The 26,050-nt window shown below is 45.3% G+C and overlaps 2 protein-coding genes and 1 long non-coding RNA gene across 9 annotated transcripts in view; 2 read left to right on the top strand and 1 right to left on the bottom strand.

Moving 5' to 3' along the window:
• Positions 1–9,697, top strand: part of COL13A1 (collagen type XIII alpha 1 chain) — a 58,855-nt gene extending 49,158 nt beyond the window's left edge. Inside the window, exons 40-41 of the mRNA XM_071811637.1 lie at positions 651–689; positions 4,280–9,697. Of these exons, the coding sequence (XP_071667738.1) occupies positions 651–689; positions 4,280–4,312 (72 nt within the window). The 3' untranslated portion in view covers positions 4,313–9,697. The remainder of the gene's footprint in view (positions 1–650; positions 690–4,279) is intronic.
• LOC136104269 (uncharacterized) overlaps positions 1–16,361 on the bottom strand; it is a 41,164-nt gene extending 24,803 nt beyond the window's left edge. For all 3 annotated transcript variants that reach the window (XR_010651748.2, XR_011740228.1, XR_010651747.2), the window contains exons 1-2: positions 16,291–16,361; positions 13,261–13,349 (exon numbers count right to left, since the gene is read on the bottom strand). This is a non-coding gene — a long non-coding RNA (uncharacterized lncRNA). The remainder of the gene's footprint in view (positions 1–13,260; positions 13,350–16,290) is intronic.
• Positions 15,472–26,050, top strand: part of MACROH2A2 (macroH2A.2 histone) — a 26,410-nt gene continuing 15,831 nt past the window's right edge. For 2 of the 5 annotated variants that reach the window (XM_065843031.1, XM_071811632.1), the window contains exons 1-2: positions 15,564–15,684; positions 22,427–22,659. In XM_065843031.1, the coding sequence (XP_065699103.1) occupies positions 22,488–22,659 (172 nt within the window). In that variant the 5' untranslated portion in view covers positions 15,564–15,684; positions 22,427–22,487. Of the gene's footprint in view, positions 15,685–16,384; positions 16,518–17,184; positions 17,315–22,426; positions 22,660–26,050 lie in introns of those variants that run through there. The other 3 variants (XM_071811634.1, XM_071811633.1, XM_071811635.1) reach the window with 3 other exon arrangements.

Raw genomic sequence — 26,050 nt, 5'->3', positions numbered from 1 at the left:
TTAAGGTCACAGGAGTGCCAGGGGATTTTTGCAGAAATGTCGCCGACTTTATTGAGGCAAAAGGCCCCTCTCAGGAGCCAGGTGGGACACCTCGACCAGCATACAATCTGCTCAGCTGCTCCCCTCCTTCATTGCCCTGGACTAGGATCTTTTTGGAGGCAAGAGGGGATGGCCAGGCAATCTCTCACACATGGTAAAGCAAACTTTAATAAAAAGGGCAGAATGAAACTGGAGGTTTTTTCCAGACCCTCCTCAGGACTCAAATTTAGTGCTTGTCACCTCCACATTATAGAGTCAAGCTTGAGGACACGGACCAGCTATCTGGTCTGCGATGTTTTCCTGGCTGCATGAGACCTCCTGCGTCCCCTTGTTCCTCCAGAGAAGCCTGGCTAAACATCCTCCTCAGGGAGGAACGAACAACCTCACATACATAAGTTCTCCCTCTCCAGCCGCAGCCCTTGCTCGGAGCTGCGCTGGTCATGTCAGCCAGGAGCCCGGGTCACTGCAAAGGGGCGAGGAATGCCTGTCAGACCATTCCTCCAGCCCCGTTCAGACTGTTTGTTGCAGCTGTAACAACATGCTGCTTCTTTCCTCCTTCTCTGCCTTGTTTTCTGTGCCCTAAGCTGCTATTGCATCCACATTTTTTGCAGGGGGAAGACGGCCTTCCAGTTCAAGGCTGCTGGAATAAGGTAAAATAACCCTGGGAATGCTGTGACCGTGCTGAGTTGGCAGTGCCACAGGTCCTGCTGATGTTTCCAATGAGTGTCGCTAAGAGGTGTGGGGTGCATAGGGTTTCCAGGGCCAGGCCCCTGAGAAGCAGCAAGCAAAACTCCCCCTTGTTTGCATATTGCTGATTAGTTTTATAGACCGAACGAGAGAGAGTTTTGATTTGCAGCCTTTTGGCGGCCTGGCCTCGGGGTGCTCCGATACTTGCTGAGCTGTCACAACTGTTGGTGAATTGCCACTAACACCTGGTTTCGTTTTCTCTTGCAGTGAAGAGTCTAACCCTGACCTGGCCTGTGTGTGTTATTGTACATAGGATATTTATTTTTATACAGTGTTCTTCTCTGAAATGCCAGAAGTTATGCATTTTTACAAATTATCAAAAAGCTGCATATTTTTTGTACAGAAAGTACTAGATGTCCCTCCCTCCTTGTTTGTCAGTCCTCTGTATAATTCTGTGTCTGCATTATGCTTGTGTTGTCATGGAGTACAGCTGTAATATTTACATGATATTTGTACACACATGATGAATATAGGAACTTAATAAATTATTGCATTAAAAGTGTCCAAAGGAACTGTCCTGGATAGATTAAAAGGTAATTTTCATTTTTCAAGCTGGAACCATTCCAGACTATTTCAAAATACGTATTTTTATTAAAGTGACACATCAGCCATTTTGTGGTGATTAAATTAAGGCATTTCTGGAAAATTCACAGTAGCCACTGTACACTGGGACCTGTACACTGATCAATAATTACCAAACAGGGTCTGTTCCCCTGGAGGCTGCGCCTTGGCCATGTGGGATCATTAACACCTTCCCCAAGAGAACTGTCTCTGGCCAAGTCAGAGCCCCTCCCGGGGACTGGAAATAATAGTAAATAAAACAACAATAATAAGTAAAAATCAATAAAACAGAGCACCTCCCACCAGCTGGTATAACCCCCATGACAACAAGCCCTGGTCAGGAAGAAATTCGAACATCTCTCTGAACTGTAGGCCTGCAAGTAGCTTAATTAAAGCCTCATTTACAATTAAGCGCATGGCAGAATACTGCGATGGTATCCTAATGAATGTTTATTAGATAAATCAATTCACGTGGCTTTTTAAAATGTTAACCAAAGGTCGCAAGCAAATTTGCAGAATATGTCATTATAATTTGCATGTGTACATCTTAATTATCCTTCTTGACCTACCGTTGTTAATGTCTCAAGTCTAAACTACCCATCAAGAAAAATTACACTACCAGACTAAAGTGAACACCAAAGTATACTTTTCTTAGACAATAAGCAAAAGAGTGGAAGCCTAGGTTTATTCCCTGGACCACGTCTGCTTTCCTTGGGCCTTCATTCAGGGAGAAAGACAGTTTGCAACCCAGGAGTCTCCAGGATAGAGCTGCTGTCTGTATTTAAAGATCCCAGCAGAGAAACACAAGCAATAGCTGGTTAGACTGATCCACTAGAGTCCCGCTCTTTGCGCAATGCTGCGGCTACAGTCAGAGCTCAGCACCCTCTCCCGCAGCACTGCTGTGTAGTTGTTGACCCCAGCGAGAATCTGTGTGGATCAGGGGCTGGGTTCACAGCAGCCTCTCCTGGCTGCAGCCGAGCCACATCCTGCCCTCACCTGTGCTACTCCTGCACGCACCTTTCCATCTGTGCACAAGCTATTCGTTAGTTATTTTGTCCCTGATTCCATACAGCCTTTTAGCACCATCAGAATAAAACAACAGAGTAAAAGATGTGTTTCTACCACCTGATGGCCCTTGCCTCCCCGTCCCACAGGCTGTCCCCAATTCTCAGTCAGGAAACTCCTTGTGACTTTCAATCTAAACTAATTCATGATATTTACTGCCATGTCTTCTCACACCAACATTGTCCTTTGGATGGAACTTTGCCATGGATGATGTTTTCACGAGATGGTTGGGGTGCTGGAACTGAAATGGCACAGAAAGCAAACAACTGCAGAGCAGTAAGGAACTCTTGTGTGTGCTCTCAGTAATCACTCATTAATGTAAGACCTGGCTACCCGCTATAAGGCTTTGCAGCTGTGAAGCTCAGCTAATTGGAGGAGCAGTTACTTAAATGAATGCCACACAACTCTGGTGTTTTAATTACACACCTGTTAAACACAAAACAGTTACTAAAGGCCCAACCAGTAGCACTGGTGGCTGCCTTAGTTCTGGAAGGCTGCAGTAGTAGGCAGTGAGTTTCTGTTCTGGTCTGGTAGCACTCAGCCTGCAAGGTAGGTAATTTGACTGCCCTAACCCCTTCTAAAAATGCTGGTTATGTTTAATCCTCAAAAATGTATAGATCCTTGGAAGAACCTAACAGTGCCTTCTGTTCCCTTCAGTGTCTGGAGTGTATTTCTGGTTTGTGCTATTTGTGACTGCACTGCATGGGATTGTCTTTGCTTGGGTTTGTCTTATCTAAAAGCAAACAAAACATGAATCTGTTGCTGTGTCTTGACACAGCTACTGAAAGGTAAAGGAGTCCTGAGGTGATGCTGTATCTGCTTTATTTCTCGGGCCCTTTTTTTGACTGATATGTTTGTGAGAGAGAAAGCTTTTGCCTGAGGCATCGGGGAACTTGAAATGCAATTGCCAGAGCTCTTGAAAGTACCCGACTTGTGTCAGCACAGCGGCAGGAGAGGAGGGATAGTCCGAGCAAACAGGTTTGATTTATTTTACTCCCAGCTTTGCCCCAGCATGGTTTTTCTGCTGTCTGCAGAGATGCTCTGGCTCAGAACAGTGCAGGGCACGAGAGCCTCTGGTGCCACAGCTCCGCAGGACTCAGCTACTTGCTGCCAGCAAACACACACGCACTGTCAGCACACGCTCTAATCCTTGTTACCTTTTTTCTTCTTTTTATCTCCAATAATTCTGTTTATATCATTGGTTTGGCTTCAAATTAGCTGCTGGGCTCTAAAGGTGCTTATTGTGGGCTGCAGAGTTTATGACCTTTGGAGGCTTGTTCAATGCTTCCTTTTGGATTCCCTTGGAAAAGCTGAACTTAATTCAGTAAAAAGCATTTTAAAGCCTTTCCGAGAATGATATTTTGGAGTAAAGTCTACTCATGCAAAAACTTCTTTAATTTCTACTTTCAATTTGCAAACCAGCAGTTCCTTTTGCACCACGCAAAGGGGTTGATGTGACAGACCTGAGCAGTGGAGAAAGCTCAACTCATGCCTAGTTCTCCAGGGCTCTGAGGTGGCCGATGGCACAGGTCTCTTTAGGAAGCAGGCATGGAAGTAGCAGTGGAGCACTTTTGTTTTAAACTGAACTAGAGAACCATTTGAGATTGCTGCTCCCACAGCCTACAGCCCCTCTTGCTGATGAAATGAACCAGAGGCTGCAAATTTGTGAGACTTGTACTGATTCTTTGCTCTTCCCAAACACAAGTGCTTTGCATTTCAAGAAAAACCCCGATGGCAGAAGCTGGGGCTGCACGAACCTGAACGTGGGAGTTCCATTTCAGGGTCCATCCCTGCTAAAAGCTGTAAGGGGGTTGCTCTCGCTGTTGTTGGCTGTTGTCACATGGGACTCTCTGTCTGCCACTTCAAGGGTCAGACTCCTTGGCTGATAGCCAAAAAGTGAGCCAAGCCCGAGGGTGGACGCGCTTTGACATGACAGCAGGACAGACGGAGAAGAACAGACCTTCCCGAAGGTTTGCTGGAGATGTTCTGTGAGCTCCCTGGAGCCTGGGAAGGTTCTTAAGCTGCGCCAGGAGCCCAGTGGGGCTGCGGCAGCGCGGTGCCGATGCTTCTGCTTTGCTTTGTCTCCTCCCACCGGCCAGTGGCAGGGCTTGGAAATGACACCCTTCACGTTCTTGTTTCCTTTCGTCATTTTCACTCGATTCTACTATTGTGGTCAGACTCTCCAGATGAAGAATTAGGCTTGTTTTCCAGCAGCTGGTGTATAAACAAGGGCAAGACATGGACAATATTTCTGTGGGGGGGATCCTTTGATCCAAGAAAGAAATCCTTCTTGAGCAATTATCCTTAGAAAAATCAATCAACCCTGCATGTTCAGTTCAGAGTGCTGCTCAGAAAGGACATGATAAAACCTTTTGCTACTTTTTCTGGTTACCAGATGACAAACTTCCACCTATATCATTGATGATTCCATCTTTAACCCTTTCATCATAAACTTCTCGTGTTAGATTATAAAAAAATGACCCTTTTATTCCAAAAAAGGAAAACCACACTGGATTTTGAAGGCATGAGGTATCTTGTCTGAGAAGGAAAATGCGGAGTGTGGAAAAGGTCTGGTTTCACTGAGGAATTCATTTGCTTTGGTCTCCACCACGCATCCTGCATGTGTTTGGTCTGCAGCTCTCCAGAAGTACCATTCTGCTGGCCTAATGAGGCTGTCCTGTGGGTACCCCTCGACAGGCGTACCTCCAGATGGACAATAAGGATCATGAGCAATCAATTCCACCATTACATGTTTGAATACATTCACTGAAGGGCAATAAAGATTTGGCAAACGGTGCAGAGGACTTTTCCCAGTGGCCTGAAGGGCACAGGATGTATGACTCTGGATACTTGTACCAAATCTGCATCCCTTACCCAGCTCCCAGCCAAAGGTTGGATTCTGCTCACATTTACACTGCGGTGTCTTTTCACCACAGCTCCTACAATTTGTTAAAAACCCTACAATTAATTTTTAAGTACATATATTATAAACATGACTCACAACCTTCCTGCTTCATTGAGTGCGTTGGGAATCCCATTTGCCCAAGCACTAAAACACATATTTAACTTTCAGCGTGTGGTTCCTGTAGGCCTAAAAGATCCTATTTGCATATTTAAAGTACTCTGGTGAGTCAGGGCCGTTATTATTAGAGTTAATGAATGATATTATCTAAATCATTAGGCAGAACTAAATGATGAGCAATTCACAATACAGCTCAGAGGGAAAGCGCTGATTTCAAGTTCAAAGTTATGTCATGTAAATCAGAGCGAGTCCCAGACAGGCAATAAGCTCCATCCGCACAGCTCCTGTCAGCCCAGCTGCACCAATCCTGACCCCCTCATCAGAGCCCTATACCTGCACCCGCCTCCTCTCGCCAATGCAGAGGGAGTCCGCTGATCAGATAATTCCAAGGACACAAGTTTTACTTTTGGTTCCATCTGAAGAATTGCAGGGTTTTTATTTTCCTTAAGCCTTCTGACAGATGTGTTCAATAAATAGAGTAACAGGAAGAAACTGTTCCAGTTATGAACCAGGCTGATGAAAGGGTTAATTTATTTCATTTGTGTTTTTTATTTGTACTTTTTTTGGGGGGAGGAGGGAGAACCAGGCCAGAACTGCAGGCGGTAGGTGTGCTTTTTGTCTTCTTTTCTAATGAAAACAATTATATATATAGTTTTATAATGTTACTCTTCTTTTTATTAACGATTTTTAGGAGCGATTTGTTCGCTCTTTTCTGTTTTTGTGTGTTTTCTTTTAGGTATATTTTTAACGGGCTTTTGGAATAAGTTTGTAGAAGTTCCTCGCCCAGAATGTCCTCAGGACATTCCTGTTGTGTTTGGTTTTGTTTTTTACCCAAGTTCAGCAGTAAAATGGTGCTTTCAATAGGCAAACCATTTCTAGTTGGGGGTAAACACACCCGCGCAGGCCAGGGACCAGGTTCCAGTGACCTCTCCCAGACAGAATGGTCTCTCCAAAACTCTTCCTTTACATTTACAGAATCCAAAAGGGCTATGTGAGGGACCACTTGGTTGGGAATGGTCTCTTCTGATCTTAGGTAGTCTGTCCTAAAGTAGTTAGTCTGGCAGGATGCGTTGTGTCCTCTTCAGCAGCGTTCTGCAGCCTGAAATCTTGGGCTTAGCTAGAAAGCTCTGAAATAGCAATTACAACAAGTATGTGTTCTTGAGAAGCTCGAGCTTTTACCTGCTGAAGTGGTGGTGTCTCTTGCGATTGTTTTCCCTCCTTGGAATCCAGCAATGCATTCACGTTCAACCTTATCTTGAGGCTTTGCTTTGTGCTGAGCCTATGTGCCAATGCTTTGCTGGATGGAGGGTCTCCCTTGCTTTTACAGCCCCCTCGACCTTACTCAAAGTTCCTATTGCTTCCAGATGTCTTTGTCCCAGGCAAACCACCTTTCTTTTCTGCATTTGCAGAAAATCTCTAAAGGTCCCACGTTGATCATTTTCCACTCACTCTTATTCTCTGCACTCCCTCCCTTCTTCACCCTTCCGTTGTCACACATTTTGACGTGATGAAAAAACATCATGGCAAAACACGAGTTAAGATTGTAGTTATCTGTTGGTAGTTTTTTGGAGTTGACTGTAAAGCCTCTACTGTTTAAAATGCTAGGCAGCTAAACCAGTTTAGCTTTATAACTTGCTTATTATTTTGCTTGCTTGGTGAAGTTATTTGATAATGAGTTAGTCAGAATATTGCAGAATTTTTTTAAAAGATGAACCTGCTAAATTTTTTTTTGCTGCAAAATCTGACATTGAACTGCTGTCACACCCGAGTTCAGTGGGTTAGACGTACTTTAGGTACGAGAGGACTGGCTGTGAAACTGGCGGAGCGGGACTTGGTTCTTGCTTTCTGCCGCACACTGTCCATCAGTCCGTTGTCTCGGGTGGGGTTTGCTGGGAGTGTGAAATTCCATTTTGTGATAATTCCATTGTTTTCTCACAGTAATGTTTCAAAACGTTGCTTCAGTAAATCTGCCCTTCTACCCTCCTGCAAAGGTTTGCTCTTACTCCGATGCTGCGCACCAGCGGCAGCGCCAAGACCAAGCGGGTTCACGCTTTTGGGGAGCATTCCAATGAAGCTTTGTACCTCAGGAGTACACTCGTATCTGCAGGAGTTCTTGCTACTTCGCCAACCAAACAGGATTCCTCTATTATTTCCTCTTGTCCCTCACCGTATTAAATTTAAAGGTAGGAGAAACTGGGGTAGAACATCGTCGTTGTTGTGTTTCCCCTCTCCCAACAAACGGAGGGCTGAGTGTCCCTTTGATGCAGGGTGGAGGGGCCTGATTCTACAACATTCTCCTGGTTTTTAATGATGCAAAATCGAGTCCAGATGTTGCGCAGTGACGGGAGGGGTTGTGATTCACAGGGGAAACCTGCAGATGCCATGGGCTCTTCAGCCGTGCGAAGAGCAGTGCCGAGTTACAGGCCACATCCGCATCACAAGTCAGTGCAGCAGGAGAGTAGGACTGGAGAACAAAACGGGTCCTGCCCAGGGAACCTCTTGTGTCAGGAAGTTTGATTGTTGGCTGCTCCAGCCTGGCTTTGTGGTCAGGGAAACACTAAGTACTACTGGTAGTGGTTTGCACGGTGTGGGGTCAAGCAGATACGTCCCCGTAGCACTTGCTGTCCCTGCTTCTCACCTTTGTACAATCTGGATGTCAAATTCTTCGATACTGGGGCACTTTTCCCCTTTTCTGTCAAAGATGTGCTCATCAGACAGCATCAGGCAGACATTAACGACTTAAACCTGCAGGAGGGTGATTTTCTGAAGCACCTTGTTATTACATACTTGGTTTTCTTTAATTTTACAAAAGAGATTTTTCTTTTTCATTTGGTGGCATAGAATGTACAATATTTAATACACTTGTAGTAAATTGATGACTTATGAGTAGGACTTGACAGGGCATTGTTTCTGTGCTGAGACATTTAAATCTGAATACACTTTTTACATGTTGTTTTGTTGTGGGTTTTTTTATGTATTGAACTTTTCAGCCTGTACATTAAATATCCAGTGTTATTTGGCATTCATTAGTGTAAGTGCTGTATATACGTTAGTGTTACCAGTAATGATTATTGTCCTTGTGCTGATCCAAAGGCATTATTTCAATTTCTGTTGACACAGTTTAGCTATCTGGAATTCTTTGGCCTTCAACAATAATCCACAGTAACTAATTTCTGGAATGAAAAAAGGGCTGTCCTTTCCCATCACCTTTTCCACTTCAGCAGGAGCTTCTTCAGCCAGCAGAGCATTTCCCTTCTCTTTTCCATTCTTTCCTCAGTAATAGGATAACATTAATTTGGTTTGGTTTTTATCCTGGAAATTCTGAATTCCACGTTGGCCATTTCTAGCAATAGTTTAGAAAAGTAGAGGTGGCTGTACCATAAGGATTTACTGATCACAATGGAATTGAAATCTTGTAATTATTTTGTTTTTCTTTATATACCTTTTTCCACTATTGTTTTTAAGCAAATCTTTTCTCAGCGTGATTAACAATTGAAGACACTGAAGGATTAAACACTAAATGTGTATGAGGAAAGGGATTCTATTAAATTATTTCCATCCATATGAATGTTTAAGTCAGAACAAAGACTGTCCCTCAGTTACCTACTTGCCATACCCATTAACTAACGCAGTGATTTCAATGAGACCCCTCCCTCCCCTCCTCAAAACCAGGGATACATGTAAAGAACTCAGCAGTAAATACAGTTTGGTTGCATAAAAGTAAGCTGCTGCTTAATTACAGTGCCTTTAAAGCATTTCTACTTTCTTGCAAAAGACGGCAATTTTATATGTTTAATCACCAAGTATCCATTATCGGATAAAGAAAATAGTGCTTATCTTATTTGGAGGTGCTGTTTTATATGATGTTGAACACTGCTATGCAAGAGCTGTATATTGCTATTTTAAATACCTTAGCCTATTCACTACACCATGATGAGAACAACAATGATAGATTCCAGGAGGAGGTTAGTTTGGGAATGGACTTTTGGAAGACTGGGCAGGATGTAATGAAAGATGTCTTGGGCCAGATGGTGGTTGCAATGGTGAACGTGACACCATATTTCAAGTGTCATCCCATTGTTTTCCAAGAGGATTTGATGAATTCCCTGTGCCTCGTGTTGGCGCTTTACTCCTTTGTGTCAATGTTTTAGCGAGGTTTCTATTTTAACTTGTGTGCCATCCATATTCCAATATGATCTGTATTTGTTACCTATGATGTACATACTTTGTTCTCCCTTTTATAAAAATACCTGTTTACTTACACACGGTTTCTGTCTTTTTTTAAATGACAGCTTGTGCAAATGACAAACCATGAACTCACTGACACATCATACTTCTATTTGGGGACGGTTTTTATGTCAATATCCTAAGGAAATCATGCTATCTGCTGTTTGCCAGTCAGCCCGGTAACCATGGAACTAGGTAGCAAATTTCAGCTGATTTGGCAGTGGGACAGAAGTCTCAAAAGCACTGTTATTGCTGGCTCCACACAAACAGGCAGCTGGATAGAGGATATATTCCTCACATCTAACTTTAGATATCTGAAAATTTGACATCTACATCAGAGCAAGTTGCCTTTGGCTCCTTTTGTAGCCAAAGGGGAGAAACAGGCAGCTCTGGGAACATCCATCCATCCCTTCTGCCCTGTTTAGAGCCTGATGGTCACTCCTGGACACTGGGGGTTGTTTCTGTGTCCCCAAGGGATGACACAGCGGTGAAAGGAAAGTGTTCTGATGGAAAACCTTCAGCTCTTGAGTTGCCAGACAGCAAAAGTAAGTGTCTTGCTCCTCACCTCCTCCCGGTATAGATACAATGGGCCTTGGATCACGAGGCAAAATCCTCAAGGATCTGGATTTTTAACAGTGATTGATGCATTAAGTTACAGAGAAAAATTTAAAAGTTTGATGCTCCAACTTGGGAAGGAGAATGTGTCTGAAACATATGATTTCTCTAATTTCTTAAGGCTTTAAGGTCACTCTTGCTATATAAAAATTACAGCTCAGGAATGTATATCATTATACCTTGGGAGAGCAGTAGAATTCTGCAGTTGTGCAATAAATCAATGTTTTAAAGGCTTGCTGTGTGCTGCCTTAGACAAACACAAAACCAAAAGGTAAGTTTATTTCAATGGATCTTCATTTATGTACTGGTCACAGTTCTAGATGTTTTTTTATCACCGCACAGGACTCTGTAGTTAGCAGGAAAAAATAGTCAGTTATTTTAATGATGTAAATTGATTTTTAAATCAAACTGAGGAACAATTATGAAAGCAGACAAGCAAACAGTGCTGTCCTGCCCTGTGAAGTTCCTCTGAAGAGAAGGTGGAGCTTAATGGTCCCATTCAGAAAGACAATGTGCTTGTAAATGTCACCAGAGGAGAAATTAAATGCATATCACAGCTCCAAACTATAACAAAGAGCGTAAATGCAAAGGGACAAACATTGTTTCTAGCACGGGAAAAACTGATCAGACATAACTACAAATAAACCCCTTTGCAAAATCATGAGAAGTGGGAGATATGATCTAGTTTTCTAAGTGAGACGCTAGTTTGCTAAGGAAGTATCCTGCAGTATGGACCTGGGGTGACTCATAGATGAGACCCTGGATGATCAAAGGGCGCAGTGACACAGCGCTACATCTTTGTACAGAAATGGAGTTCTGCAAATGCCAAAACTGAAACATAATTGCATCAAAAGTCCCTAGACACCTGCTGGGATGCCTCACTTTCTGCATTTAAAAACTGTGCTACATAGTAATAGCACGTTTTGTTGCAAATAGTTTGCTTCAAGAAATTCACGGGCATTACGAAGAGAGAGGCTTTTTTGCCTCTTAGATTGGCAATGCTTTGTTATCATATTAATCTTTGGCTAAATGCATCACTCACAAATGCATCATTTTATCCATTCGGCTTTCCTTACAATCAGAAACAGCTTCTTATACGAGTTGATATCAAAACCGCATTCCTTTGGAGGCAGAGGGCAACATCCCCGAGAAGCAGCTGTGGTCCTTCTCCTGTACCCCTCAGTTCCTCAGCTGGAAGCCCTAAGCTGTTGAACTCTTCATAGAAGCCACGCTGTACGTGTCATCGCCACACCACGGTTCCCTGCTCCGGACCCATTTCTGGCTACTGTTTCCGAGCTGTGGAGAGGAATCCTACAGAGCATTCCTGAACTGAACACTATATTATTTTCCAGGTTTTGCTCTCGTATTTTTTTTTTCTATAATTATGAAATATATGTTTGTAAATCTTCATTTGACAAAAACAAAATCATTTCTATTGTGAATAACTATGACTACTCAAATATTTGTATTAAATTAGTATTTTTACTTGCATGACTAAGAAATTATTGAGTCAAGACAATGATCCCTGAAGTCTGCACTGACGTGTTTAAGGCTAAGTAACAAGGACGAAAACACTTTTTTAAAAAAAATATATTTTTATTTATATATTTTTTAAAGCTAATAGCAGCATTTAGCTTTTAGAATCAGTGAGTGTTTGGGCAGGAAACTTTCCTCCTTGCTTGCATGTTATCTAATCTGTGACTTTTGAGGGTGCCCTAACCATCAGACTACCTTAAACACCATGTCAGGATCTGACACAAACAAAAGTGTTTAATTCTGAAGTACTTGGGATAATCTAATTTCAAGAACTACTGCTATAGGATTTGGCTTTTCTGGTTTCTTTAAGAAGGAAAGCGTACCGTATGCAATCTACTAGCATAACAAGCTCATAAGCCGCATGGAGGGTGGAGGAGGCATTAAAAATGACTCAAAGTGGAGGAAAAATAATTACAGAAGTCTAGATTATTTGCAGAACTCAGTTATTATGTATGTTATCTACTGCCATAGTATAGACATCCATCGGCTTTGATGATGTTAATGACATGACAACGCACTGATTTGATGAAACTCCTGGATTACAGATGCCCACAAGACGGAGCTTTTGGGGCACTTGACATTGCTGTTCTGGCAGGAGGAGCTGGATGCTGGCCAGCCTGAGCAAGAGTAAAGCTGTGTCTCTTGGCTCTGAAGCCATGAAATATTCATTACGATGTTTGAAATATAACAGCTTCTGTCCAAAAGTGAGAGTGCCACAAACAGGCTGCTTTTCCAATAGGCAGGCAGTCAGCAGTCTCTATATGCTCCATCAATAGATATGTTGTTTATTTTGACAAAGTAACAGATTGTATTTGCACTCCGAAGTCAACTGGCAGATGGTCTCTGTACAACCCAGGGAGAGCAGACTCGCTCCTGCTGATTGGGGAAAGCTCTCTTTTGATTCAGCGTGGCAAATTTTTGTCTTGAAGAATGCGAGTTTGTAACAGTTCCTTCCCAAACAACTAGATCGAAATAGCTAGAATATACAGCTATTGCGACCAAAAATTTCAGCCTTTCAGTCATCTTCTGCATTACGGGATTTGTAAAGATACCCACCCTGCCAATTCCACACCACGGCGTTTAGGTGACCTGCTGTTCATTACCTTTCTATTGCAGCCTTATTCCAAGACTGAACTCGGAGCTGGAACAGCCCGTGTATCCCAGCTGCGCTGAAAAGCAGGCAGTTCCAAAAGTGCAGTTACTGCACAACAACTCACACGTGGTAACTCTGTTGAAACGCTGCCTTGCTTTGATGTGTTCTACACAAAAATCGTTTATTCTTGTGTCACAAAGCAACTCAGAATCTTCCAGAAATACTTGAGGCAACAAAAAATGTACACGTAATCCTGCTGCCGTGAACGCACAAACTTTTTCCAGACTGCAACCCCCCCAGACCCAAAATAATGCAAGTAACAGCAGAAATCAGCTGCAAAAGTGATCTCTCATACCTGCTCCGCTGCCCATAGCACAGCGGTTTGCTCGGGGACATGACTACTCTGGGATGCACTGTTCTTACGATGTGAAAACCGGCAGCAAGCTGGCATGGGAGAGAGAAGAAATGGAGGGAATTAGACTCTCAGGGAAAACAAAAGCTGCGTTAGAAGGCTGCAGTGCGCTCACTGAACTAAGGGTCTTCTAAGGCTGTGACATGAGATGACCATGGTGTACTGGAAAAGACAAGTGTGGAGAGGAGCCCCACTCTTACAGCTGTTTATTCCATCTAAACAGCACATATCTACCCAGTGGGTATGAAAACCACAAAATTAAGGCTAAAAATGTGCCTGAAAGTGAGCAGAATGTTTGTTTACAAACAGGTGTTTTTGTAAGCAGAATGAGTTGTTACAATGTTGAAAGTTTGTCTCACACAGAAGACATTATTTTCTTTAGACCTCCTACATGTTTGTGTTGTTGACACACAGCAACCATTTGATGCTAATGTAACAAACTGGGAATGCTTTCAAAAATTTATGATGCTTATTCTGTCCCATCTCAAATTATTTTTAATTGCAAAGCTATGTATCACATGCATCATTGCTAGGATTATTGGATGCAATTATTTGCATCTCGAAGTAGAAAAACATAAATGCTCTTTCTTCCTTTTCACATACATTTTAAATTTAATTTTTATGCTTAGTACTTGAAAATCTTTGTGTTCCTCCTATCCTCTCAGTGTGCTTCAGTACACTTATAATTCTACAGATAACTTTTCCTTTGCTAAGTTAAAAGTCTCAACAGGAAAGATCCAGCTCAGCCTTCTCCTTATGTATAAAATAATTCAAACTCACACCTGTGGTTTCAAAGCATTTTGACTTTGTTTTTTTCAAAAAGAAGTGAGGAATAAACTGCAAAGCATTAATGGACAGAAATGCGCCAGATCTCTTACTCATTGAATGGCTTGCTTAAAAAGAGGTAAGATATTTTTATTTCTGCTTTCATGACAGTCAAGATACAGCTGGTACTAGTGAAATGCTTCACCCAGGGTCACAGAGCAGCTGAGAAAGCCCCGGGTTCTCAATTCACGCCCCCCTTCTTCTGGAGATGGTGTGGTCCGCAATTAATGTCACCTGAAGGAATACTTCATTGTTTTTCCCCTACCAAATGAATTCTCTACAGACACAAAAGTTTACTTGGGCAGAGCCAAAACCAAACTCTGGGAAGCCAGTGAATCTTTAGGATTTTTTTACAGCAACGAAGGGAGAGCTGAAAGCATAGATGCCTCTTTATCGCTCTGTTCTGTTGTTTCCAGCCACCCTCCTAAAGGATTGCACATGAGCTGGAGCGGTCAGGGTTAATAACGTGTCTCCTAGTGCATTACAGTAGCTCCCAAATATCTTTCAAGTGAAACGAGTGCGACAATGTGAAATGTTTGTAGAGGAATGACTGCGTAAACCAATTTCATGTAAAAATATCCCTGAGATCCGTTTAAGAGGTGTAGCTCAGCACTCCTCTGTTTGCATCAGTCTGTGATCACATATTTGGAGCTGCCAACAGACATACTGTGAGACTTGGAGTACAAAAACTTATTGCATATTTTAGAGTTGAAGCTCTTGTGGGAAAAAAAAAACAAACCCTCAGCTTTGATTTAGAAAGCAAGTTAAGTTTGCAGCCCTCGTGGCTGAGTTGTAAAGCTTATGAGCACCTCAAACGCTCCAACCCAACGTGACACAAAGAGCTGCCGGTACTCTTTGTTACGGCCGGTTTAAGCCATTTTCGGGATGCTGGAACGTTTGGATCAGATGCGCTGTATCAAGGCGTGCAGGTCACCTTGCTTACGGGCTACAGTGTGGGCGGTTCCCTTCCCAACAACAACCGGGCGGGGTGGGCAGAGGACACCTCAAAACCGACCCTCGAGCATCACCCCGAGCCGGGACTCCTCTTGAAACCTCTATGGCTCCCAACTCCCCCTACCCTGTGACCAGGGGAAAGGATGGGAAGCCGCGCCTTCTTCCTTTATGCTCCCGACTCACAGCTTGCGGGGTCTGGGGTTTAGGGGAGCCCTTTCGGCTCTGGAAGGGCCGGGGAGGGGGCGCCCGTGGGCAGCACCCGGGGGCCCGGGCGAGGAGGAGCGGCGCGATGTCGGGGAGGACGGCAGGGATAGGGGGTTGTTGCGAGGCCCGGGCTGCGGTGACTCCTCCTAGAGGCGGTTATGCGGAGCGGGAGGAAACCCCTTCCACCCCCCCTTCAAGAGCCGCCGCCATCGCCATTGAAACATACAATACGGGAGGAGAGCCGGCGGCTGAAGCGGAGCGAGGGTGCGGGCGGGGGAGCCAAAACGGGAAGGGGGGAGCGAGGAGAGGAAGAAAAGAGGGGAGAAAAAGAAAAAAAAAATAAAAAGAGGAAGGGAAGAAGAAGGCGGCGGCGGGCGCCGGCAGGTGAGGGAGCGGCGGCGCGGGGCTCCGGGGCCGCGGCGAGGCCCCCCTCCTCTCCTTCCCGCTCCCGGCCGCCCGACCCCCCTCCTCCTCCCGCCGCCGCTGCTGCCTTTTTCCGCAGCCGCCCGGGAGGTCCCGGCCATGGCCGGGGCGGGGGCAGCGGCCGCCGCACGGGGAAGGGGGCGGAGGCGGCGGGGCTGTGTGGGGGGTGTCCGGCTGTGGGGAGGAACCGCCGCGGGCGACGGTTGGGCGCGCGGCAGCGGCGCGCGGGGCCGGCCCCGGGGGGCGGGGTGCGGGGCTGCGCGCGGGGCCGGCCGTTCCCGCTCGGTGCCTCCGTCGCCCCGCAGACCGGCGGAGCGCCGGCACTTCCCCTTCCGGGGGCGCGTTTCGCGGCGGACCGGCACCGCGGCCGCCCCTCGCGAGGCAGAGGGCGAAGCCTTCGTGACGGAGGGAGCGAGCGCGCCGAGAGGAGGGTGGCGGGGTGGGTGAGGAGGGGAGGGAAGGGGAAGCATTTGCGCGGGAAAACCAACAGTCACTCCCCCCCGGGCGCCTGCGCGGCCGGCACCGGAGCGCTCAGGCGGCGCCGCCGCCCCTTTCCCCGCTGCTCACCGGCTGCCGGTCAGTCAGCGCGGCCTCCTCAGCGGCGCGCCGAGGGGAAGTGGGCGGGGCGGGCGTGTCCAGGCAACGGCGCGGCGTGCGCGGGGCGGGGCCGCTAACGGCCGCGCTCACGGGATCACGGAGTGTCGGGGGTTGAAAGGGACCTGGAAAGCTCATCCAGTGCAATCCCCTCGCCGGAGCAGGAACACCCAGATGAGGTTCCACAGGAAGGTGTCCAGGTGGGTTTGAATGTCTGCAGAGAAGGAGACTCCACAACCTGCCTGGGCCAGGCTCTGCCACCCTCACCGGGAACAAGTTTCTTCTCAAATTTAAGTGGAACCTCCTATGTTCCAGTTTGTACCCATTACCCCTTTTCCTATCATTGGTTGTCACTGAGAAGAGCCTGGCTCCATCCTCCTGACATGCCCCCTTTCCATATTGATCCCTATGAATGAGTCAGCCCTCAGTCTCCTCTTCTCCAGCTCCAGAGCCCCAGCTCCCTCAGCCTTTCCTCACACGGGAGATGCTCCACTCCCTTCAGCATCTTGGTGGCTGCGCTGGACTCTCTCCAGCAGTTCCCTGTCCTTCTGGAACTGAGGGGCCACAACTGGACACAATATTCCAGGTGTGGTCTCCCCAGGGCAGAGCAGAGGTGCAGGAGAACCTCTCTGACCTACTGACCACCTCCCTTCTAATCCACCCCAGGTACCATTGGCCTTTTTGGCTGCAAGGGCCCAGTGCTGGGAGCACAGGGCGGCCAGCATGGACCGCGCTGCTTCACCTGGCCTTCAGCTGTCTAGAGCAAGCTCAAAAGAAGACTCGGTGTGAGGCAGTACTGAGGCTTGGCCTCTCAGCATGAGAGCTGTGCAGTGCTGAGCACCTGCGGTTTGTGAGGGGAGCTGCTTCCTGGCTTCATTGTGACCATGAAGCTTCTTTCGCCAGGAATGCACTCTGTGTCTATTGGCTTGAGTCCAGGAGACCCACCGTTTGCCCACTGAATGTTTGCATGTTGGTCGTGCCTTACCAGTTTATTCAGGTAACAAGCTTCTGTTGTAGGTCTTCTAAGTTGTTTTGACGAAGTGGTGTTTGCATATGAGTGCACAGTCTAAGCTGACCCCCAGATATAACGTCTTAGGATTGCTCATCAACTCCTAACTGAGGAAGTGTAGCTGTGTTGGTAGTCCGGCACATCCCTGATTTCAGTCTTTGCCTGCCGAGGTCAAGTCTTCTCAGTGTTTAGAATTCAAACCCACTGGATGCCAAGCACATGGGAACGGTCCAGAAACAGTTTCAGTAGAAACAGTTCCAGTACAAAGCTTTGCAAAGCTTCAGGTCTTAGTGCTGTGAGCCAGGTCAGCACTGAGCCCTGCCTGAGTGTGTGAGCCCGTGTGTCCATGTGCTGTCCCCTTGTAAATGTCTAGGTGTCTGAGGGAGGGCACTCGACACGCTGTGCCAGATTTTAGTCTGCCAGATGATATCGTAGCCACCTGTACCGTCCAGAAGGATAAACTGCAATGCCAGCTTTTTAAATTTGACTGGGGATTGACCTAATCATTGCACAAATATTTCATGATAGCTAGTTGGCAGTATGTGTTTTGTATGTGATGTACCTGTTAGCTTGCTTATACCTTGTATGCGATCTGGGATGTGAGGGGGAACAGCCAGAACTGACTTTTCTCCACAGTGTTCCAACAGTTTTGGTACTATGTTGTGCAAAAGGAGCTTTCTTTTAATGTTTTCTGCGATTTTTCTTAGGGAAAATTCAGGTATTTTGTACCACACTGAACTTTCTGATTTGCACCCGTGTTTTCATGCCAGATTTTCACAAGTTAATCTCTGGAACTCTTTCTAGGCCAGCTTCTTAGGTTCAGGCTTACTTGGAGGTCACAGTCTGGTTTTGTGTTTGCAGCTTATTCCTTTCTAAAAATTGTGTGCGTCCTTATCCCCTAAAGATGATTACGAGGTTTTGTTCTTCAATGCGTCTATGTAGGAAGGACTGGAAAGTGGTGTTAAGATTGCTCTGTTAAACCTTGATCCGTCAGGCTGTGGTGTGGGATACGAATTGCAGAATGGTGAGAGGAATGTTGCGAGGTGGTCTGTTATTCCAATGTCCTTGTGTAGCAATTATCACGCTCTGCAGATAACGATGGTGGAAGAAAATGAGGTGGAAGTGTCTATAGCGGAGGGATCCTCCAAGCGGCCCAAGCAGATTCCACTTGAGAGTGGCAAGGTGGTAGATCTCTTTCCAGCAGGCTAAGCAAAATGTCACTGGTCATTTTGGGCTCTGGGGATTTAATTCACAGAGGAAGGCCCAGCTCGTAAGAGTCTACCCTATTTTCATCATATTGTGGAGAGCTCTGGGAGACTTGGTAGCTACTAAATCCCCCGTAGCAACACAGGGATGTTGGAGTCATGGCAGAGTAGGAGTGTGCCATGACCAATTAAGGGATTAGAAACATTAATTTCTTTAAATTACCCAAGCATCGTGATGTCGTGGTAGCCAGATATAGACACAGTTGTTCTAACTCAGTGAGGATGGACTTCACATAAATAACATGGCTGTACTTTTTAACAGAGACTGTAGTTTATAAGGACAAATGTAGAGCCGATGAATCAGCTGGCAGTGAGGGAACTAATGTGGGTAGGCTCAAGTGATTTTTCGACTGCCGAGCCCTTGACGTGTAGGTGCATCACCCAAAGAGAGCAATTAGGAGAGCAGTGCTAAACTTGTAGCTGCTTGCAGCTTTGGAGCGGTTCAGGTGAGTGCAGCACTCAGCTGTGTCAAGGCTGAGCTGATGTGCATCCTTCAAGGCAAACCAAACTACTGCCCTGGGCAGGAATAAGCCAGCACGGCCTGAACCCCTGTGGCCCCGCTGCAGGCCAGGTGTAGCTCCTGTGTGCCAGACAGCTTTGCGATACCGAGAACTGACTGTCACCTGAGCCTGGCAACCATTCCCTTAGCGTCCGCTCTCCAGGATCCCTGGCATAGATAGTTGGCAACCCCAGCGTACCACACTTCTTTGTCCAGGTCCATAGGAATTGTTTTTTAGTACATGTGATGTCTCCCATAGGAGACAAGTTGTATATGCCACTCCTCAGTATGTCTTGGTCCACGGAAGTTGCAAAGAAGAGAGAGACAGCGTTAGCAGAATTTCAAAACCTCTTTTGTATTTAGACTCCCACAAAATTCTGCAAACACACCTGATCTGCTACCTGCAGTGTATTTGGAAAAATGTGTGGGGATTCCAAAGGTTGTCTTGGCAGCAGGGGGAACAATAAGGAATAATAAAGGGGTAGAGAGGCAGGGGTGGAAAGTTCAGTGAGGCAACGGAAGAATGAGCCAGAAGTGATTAATTAAACAGAAATGTATATGCAACAGCATGCCCCAGGGCAGTATGCTTAGTTATACAAAGGTGTTTTGATTTTCTATCACAAAATGCAACCGCAATATTTTCTGTGTATGTAATCGCATTAAGCTTGTTTTTCTTTTTTTCTTTGATTTACATACAACTGGGATTTGGTACGATGGGAAAAAATATGTGAGAGGGTAGCTTAATATGATTCTGATAGATGATTGCTTGTTGTGTGCTCTTTCAGCATGGCTCTCCATAGGTTTTTCCGCGCGGAACTGAACTCTGGGGTGATGGAGCTGTCCCGCCAGCATTGCAGGAACCAGATCGCAGCCTAGTGTGTGCATTTATTAAGTTCCACCTTAGAATGAGTTATTGTTGCTCATATTACTCAGAAGGCTGTTCCAGAAGTTTGCTCCTCTGATGGCTAGAAACTTAATTCCCAGCCTATGTTTATTCATTAATTTGGATGTCAGTTATCATGAACTGAAAAGAACAAAGGTTAATCAGTAGTATAATATGAAATTGAATGTTTATAAAAGGGTTTGTCACAAATTACAAAGGGCTGGAAGAAGGGACCTCAGAGATCGCCTCCTCTAGGCTCCGGTCCCGAGGCAGACCCAGCCGCCTGTGCCGACTCTGACGTGTATTCCTCCCTGTTTTAGAGTTGTGCTGGCAGGAGGATGCTGCCCCCCTGTTTTAGAGTTGTGCTGGCAGGAGGATGCTGTCCCCCTGTTTTAGAGTTGTGCTGGCAGAAGGATGCTGCCGCCTCCCTGGCTGACCAGGTCCAGTGCTCCACTCTCCTCCCACTACACAGCTTTTGTAGGAATTCTGCTCTTCCATGACTTTTATAGGGAACACTTATTCCATCCATCTTCAAAGCAGCCTTTTATGTCTCTAAAGAGCATTATGATGTCTCCTCACTTCTTTTCATCCAATCATTCTTGTTGCCCTTCTTTGGATTCTCATTGTTGCATGTGGCTGAAGCACCGTATCTGCAATTGGGTGTAGCTCCTCAGCTCAGCTGCCCTCTGCTTTACAAACCCTGGTGCGAGGTTTGCTTTTTACAACAGCCCTTTCTGCTCCGTCACTGTAACCTGCTGGAGGCGCTGCTTAGCAATTGTTCCCTGTCCTGCACAACGGGTTATTCCCGCATCAATGCAATTAATGGTTTGCTTAGGAATGTTTTCCTCTTTTATCTATTTGAAGAGGCCATCATCTTTAATCTGCACTAGCAAGGGGCAGTTTATGAACTCTTTTACCACCGCTCGTGATTTCAGTCTGTCAGTTTGCAGGAAACTCAGGGTGGGACGATGAGCAACGTGAGTTTTGAGGTGTCTGTGTCTGGTAGGCTTATTGGTTTAATCTTATAGATCCTTGCAGGCCCTGTGGTGATTTTATGTCCTTGATATTGTAAGTGAAACCAGCATTCAAGCTGGGTTATCACAGAAACCAACCCTTAACGTTGGCTGTTATGGCCAAGCTGGCTTCGTGAATGTCCGGCTCTGTATGGCACAGGTGACCTTTGTATATGCACTTGGTTTGTAATAAGCAGGATAAGAACAAAATACAGATTCCTGTGCCCTCCTTGGGGGAATGTTGGTTGTTCCCAAGATCTGTCACTGGTGTCGAATGACTTTTTTCATTTTAATGCTATTTAAAATGCAGATTGCGATCAAATTTGACAGTATCACCTAAAATAATCATAATGTTTTTCAAATTATCTTTGTCCTTTTGTTTCCTTGTTTCATTGAGGTGATGGAATACTGGGAATTAAGTGGCAGTGCTTTCATTGACAAAAATACCATCTGTGGCAGAAGTGCTCATCGTTCACTTCAGTGGAGTGAATCTCGATCTGTTGTGTTGTAACCAGGATCATTGGGCTACCAGGGTGGCTACCAAAATGGAGTTAAAACTTCTCTACTGCGTGACTGAGAATGAGAACTAGCGGTGTAACGGTGACCACATGCACGCTCTGAAGTGGACTGGCTGACTGCAGGATTTGTTGTCCATTTATCTACAATCTCACTGTCACCAGAAAAATAAGGAGAAGATTGTATTTTATGTCTTTGCTCCTATGTATAGACTAGATTGGCTCATAATACAGGGCAAACCCACATCTTTGGGGAGCCTGATGGACAGAAAACCTTCACAGGCAGCCCTTTGAGGACAGGAGGTTGAAGACCTCCCTTGGCTCTATGGGGGAGCTCCCAGAGCTGCGGCGAGGGCGCCGGGAAGAACTTTGAGAGCAGAGAAGGCTGTGAGCAGTGGGGGGAGCTGCTTGCCGCCTTCTCTTCAGCCGTGGGTGTGAAACGCCCATATAAACACTGGTGAAGAACCAGTGTGTTTGGAAGGAGGTTTATCTTCTCCCGTGCAAACAGTATCGCCTCCTCTACTTATAGGTGGCACCAGTGTCTGCTTTGCAGCTTGTTTAATGCTGTCCGTTATGCCAGCACTTCTCAGCTGTTTATAACTTGCTAAGCCTAATAATCAACGTGGAAATCCTCCATGCTGTGGATGTCTGTCTGCCTTGGTGTGATTTGTTTAAGGTGCATTTGAATTTATTTTTTTTTAATATTCTTTGATCCGCTTTTTCCTGTGATATTGCTACCTTGACAATGCAGTAGTCAGAGGAAAAGTTGTAGCAAATGTTTCCCTTATCCAGCTCCTAATGAATAATGGCTCGGCTTTAACAGGTATTGAGAACAGGTTTGGAGTTTTGCTTCTGGGAGAACCAGATGATGTATGAAGATGTTTTTCACATGCTGAACACTAATCCAATTTCTGTTCTCTTGCAGCTTTTGGATTGCAGCAAGGGGTTAAGAATCACCAGCACGTTGAAAAGCACAAAGCTGCGAGATGTCGGGCCGGAGCGGGAAGAAGAAAATGTCCAAGCTCTCGCGCTCAAGCAGGGCGGGCGTTATCTTCCCTGTGGGGAGAATGATGCGCTACTTAAAGAAGGGAACATACAAGTACCGGATAGGTGTTGGAGCACCAGTTTACATGGCAGCCGTCATAGAATACCTAGCAGGTAAACCAAGAACCTGAGCCTGGAAGTGCTGATCACACACAGAAGCCGGGGATATCCATGGGATGGGGCACAAACGTGTTCAGCGCTTCTGAAAATCAGGCTCTGCAAGGGCAGGATTTGTTGAAATGTGCTTAAAACACTAAGATGATGAAATTGCTTCTTAAAGAGACTGAGGATGGAAGTTTTCTCCTTTGGAGGCACTTGATCACTAGCCAGAAGGGTTCTTTTTTACTGCTTTGCAGAGTGAGGCATCACATCTATGTAGATTCTGTCCAAGAGAAAACTGATATGAATTAGCCTTTTGATACATCTGCATGTGAATGACAGGCAAAAGAGATGCTAATCCACTTCGTGCATCTATTGTGCCTTTTTAACTGAACAAACTGTCTCACTGGCTGCATTGCTCCTTGCAGAACAGTGTCAAAGAGTTATGAAATGTGGAGGTTGTTAATTTGTATTTTTAAGATACTTTTTGCTTGCCTAAATGTATAAATAAACTACTTCAGGGTTTGAATCTTCCCACATACCCTGAGTTGTCTTTTCCCTTTCTTTCTGAAATTGACCTCAAAGGAAGGGGCAGGTGATACAAATATACTGTGATGTATTGTAATATTTCAGACTGTCCTGCAATCATATCTACTCAATTTCTTATTGAATTGTGGAAAACAGCACCTTAGCAAATTGTTACAACACGTGGTGCAGAGATGATTCTGATCCAGGTTACTTAGGTGTTACAGATCAAGACTGAGGTGCATTAGAGAATCCATGAGGAGTCCCAAGTCTGCATGGAATTAGCTGAGTGATTTGTGTTTCAGGAGCATAGTTTGCGTAGTTTGATTTCCAAAGCGGTGTGAAAAAGCTTGCAGGATCCTGGTTGTCCATTTAACAGCATGGCAGCCTTTATGCAAACGTTGCTGTCTCTTTCACATGTGAAAGCCCGTTCTCAGTACCAGGCATAAAAGCACTATTATCTTTTGAGGGCGTGGAGAAAATCTGCAATAGTGATAATTTAACTGTTAAAATTAAATTTGCGATGATACCTAATAGCATGTTACAGAAACTCCCTCATTTGTGCTGATTAATTACAGAATGAGAATTGATTTTTTTTTGCCTGAGGCTGGAGTTGCACTGAAGAAGTGTTGCTTGTGTGAAAGAAACGTCAAGCAGCATGGTAAAGCTTGCGTTTCTGTTCACCTCCAGCTCCTTCAGGAGACAAGCCCAGAAAAGGAGCTGCTTTTAAAACAAAACATCGCTAAAACCCGGCATCCCAGACAGTGAGCATTCCTGCCAGCCATTTGATTTGATTTTTGTTTACTGTGCAAGAACAAACATGTTTATATGAAAATCATTTAATCATAGAGGAAGATCAGTTTTCTAAATTATTTCAGAGAACATCTTTCACTTTATTAAGAACATAGATGTACTCATTTTTGCACAGTCCAGCTTCCCACATTAAAAGTGAAGTCTCTCAGCGTGGTCTCTCAGTGGAGCTGAAGCAGTCATGCTGTACCTGGGCGGTCCGCGACTTGCACAGCTTGTTTATCTACCTGCAGCACCCAGTGCTGCTCACAGAGATGCTCCGGAGGCCACAGGGAGTTAGTGGGAGAGGTGGAGATGGAGGACTCATAGCTCTCGGAGCTTGTTTATCCACTTGCAGCACCCAGTGCTGCTCACAGGGATGCTCCAGGGGCCACAGGGAGTTAGTGGGAGAGATGGAGATGGAGGACTCATAGCTCTCGTAGCTCCCTGCTCTACCACAGTGATTTTTCAACCTTGTTTTTGTTGGTAGGACCATCTGTTTTCTAGAAGAGGTTCAGGCCTCTTCAGGAATGTCATGAATAGGAATTCCTCAATAGCAAGGTGTGGTTGCTTTACTTTATCATCGATTGTGAGTCACTTAAAAGTCATCTACAGACTTCTGAATGTCTGGGTGTTGCAAGATGAAAACCATATTACATGGGGTTTGGAAATCGCACTAACTTTTGTAACTGAATACTGTGCTGGGTAATGACTCTGCTCACCCTCAGTCTGGAGAGGAATGGTTGTTTCCTTTCCCTATTCCACAGGGATCTATAGCATTCAAAGGAGTTTCTAGGATAAACATTTGGAGATACTCGTTCTGGGCTGTGGCAATAATTACAGGGTGTAGTAATAAATTGTCAGCAGCACATCTGTTATATGCAGCACTTTGGTAGTGCAGACTGAGTTATGGTCATCTTTTTATAACATCCAGTGCAGCACTGTTTACCTACTATCTGAACTAGAACAGTGTATATCTTGGCTCTGCTTCTGGCTAGTAAGTGCAGTTTAATTTAAAGCATTAATATGCTAAGGGCAGACTATGTGTGGGCCTACACATTGTTTTAGGAAAAAAGAATGTGTAGTCAACCAGGCAAGCAAATTGCTAGGTATGTAGGCTGGGGGCCCACAGAAATTGTAAGGGAATGTTATTTTAAGCTGTGTGGTTCAGCAGAGACAGAACCCCCTCTTGCCCCAGCCCTGTACATATTGTTGTAGAATAGGGTCACGTTTCTGAGCAAGCAGCTCTTACTTGTGGATAGTGGTCTGTCCAAACCAAAGTTTCTGTGCGCTATCCAGAGCTTTGATTGAAAAGATGACAAAGGTGGACAGTTCAACTAAAAAACTGTGTTTCAACATCTAACCCTGCTGATCTAGTTATTCCTAATATGTATGTGTGAATACAGCCTTTGCTTTTGGGAAGCCCTCAGAAAGAAAACGTGTTTTTCGAAGAATGTTGTTGAACAGGGCGTTTTGTATCAAACTGGTAACATTTCTTAACATTATCTAATACTTTCTATTAGAAATTGCAGTTTTCTCTCATGGACTTGCAGCTGAAATGGTGGCGACACAGGCCAAAAACCTGCATACGGGGAACTGCTTCAGGCTGTGTCTGGGAGGGTGGGAGTGATGGAGACTGGTTCTTGAACCATTTCACAGAAACAAGTTGAACTGTGTCTTCTTGTTAAGTTAAAACATTCATGAGAACTTCTCTTAGCAACTAGGTACCTCTGTACCTCTGAGCAGAGACTTGATGCTTTACGAAAGGGGAAAGGCGGTCTCTGCTATCTCAGAGGAATCTGCTCGGTTTGACTGAGCTGTAACTTTGAATAATCACATGCTCCACGGAGACTTATTTGATTTTAACAGCTAAAATCTTGGTAGACTTGCTCGTCACGGGGCGTTCTCAAACCTCTCAGCTGCCAGTGCTGCCCAGACTGCCTGTGCGTCATCTTCCTGGAGCAAGGAGGATGGACAGGAGTCTGAGGAGAGGCTGATCCTACTTACTGTCTGTGAGCTGGGAAGGGAAGGCTGGAATTAACTGCATAAGCAGGCTGAGAGACTCGGAACAGGTTCCACAGCGATCAGAGAA

This window comes from Patagioenas fasciata, chromosome 8 (genome assembly GCF_037038585.1).
Source record: "Patagioenas fasciata isolate bPatFas1 chromosome 8, bPatFas1.hap1, whole genome shotgun sequence".
NCBI lineage: Eukaryota > Metazoa > Chordata > Aves > Columbiformes > Columbidae > Patagioenas > Patagioenas fasciata.
The sequence above is the reverse complement of the archived record's forward strand: the minus strand, read 5'-3'. Positions and strand labels throughout refer to the sequence as shown.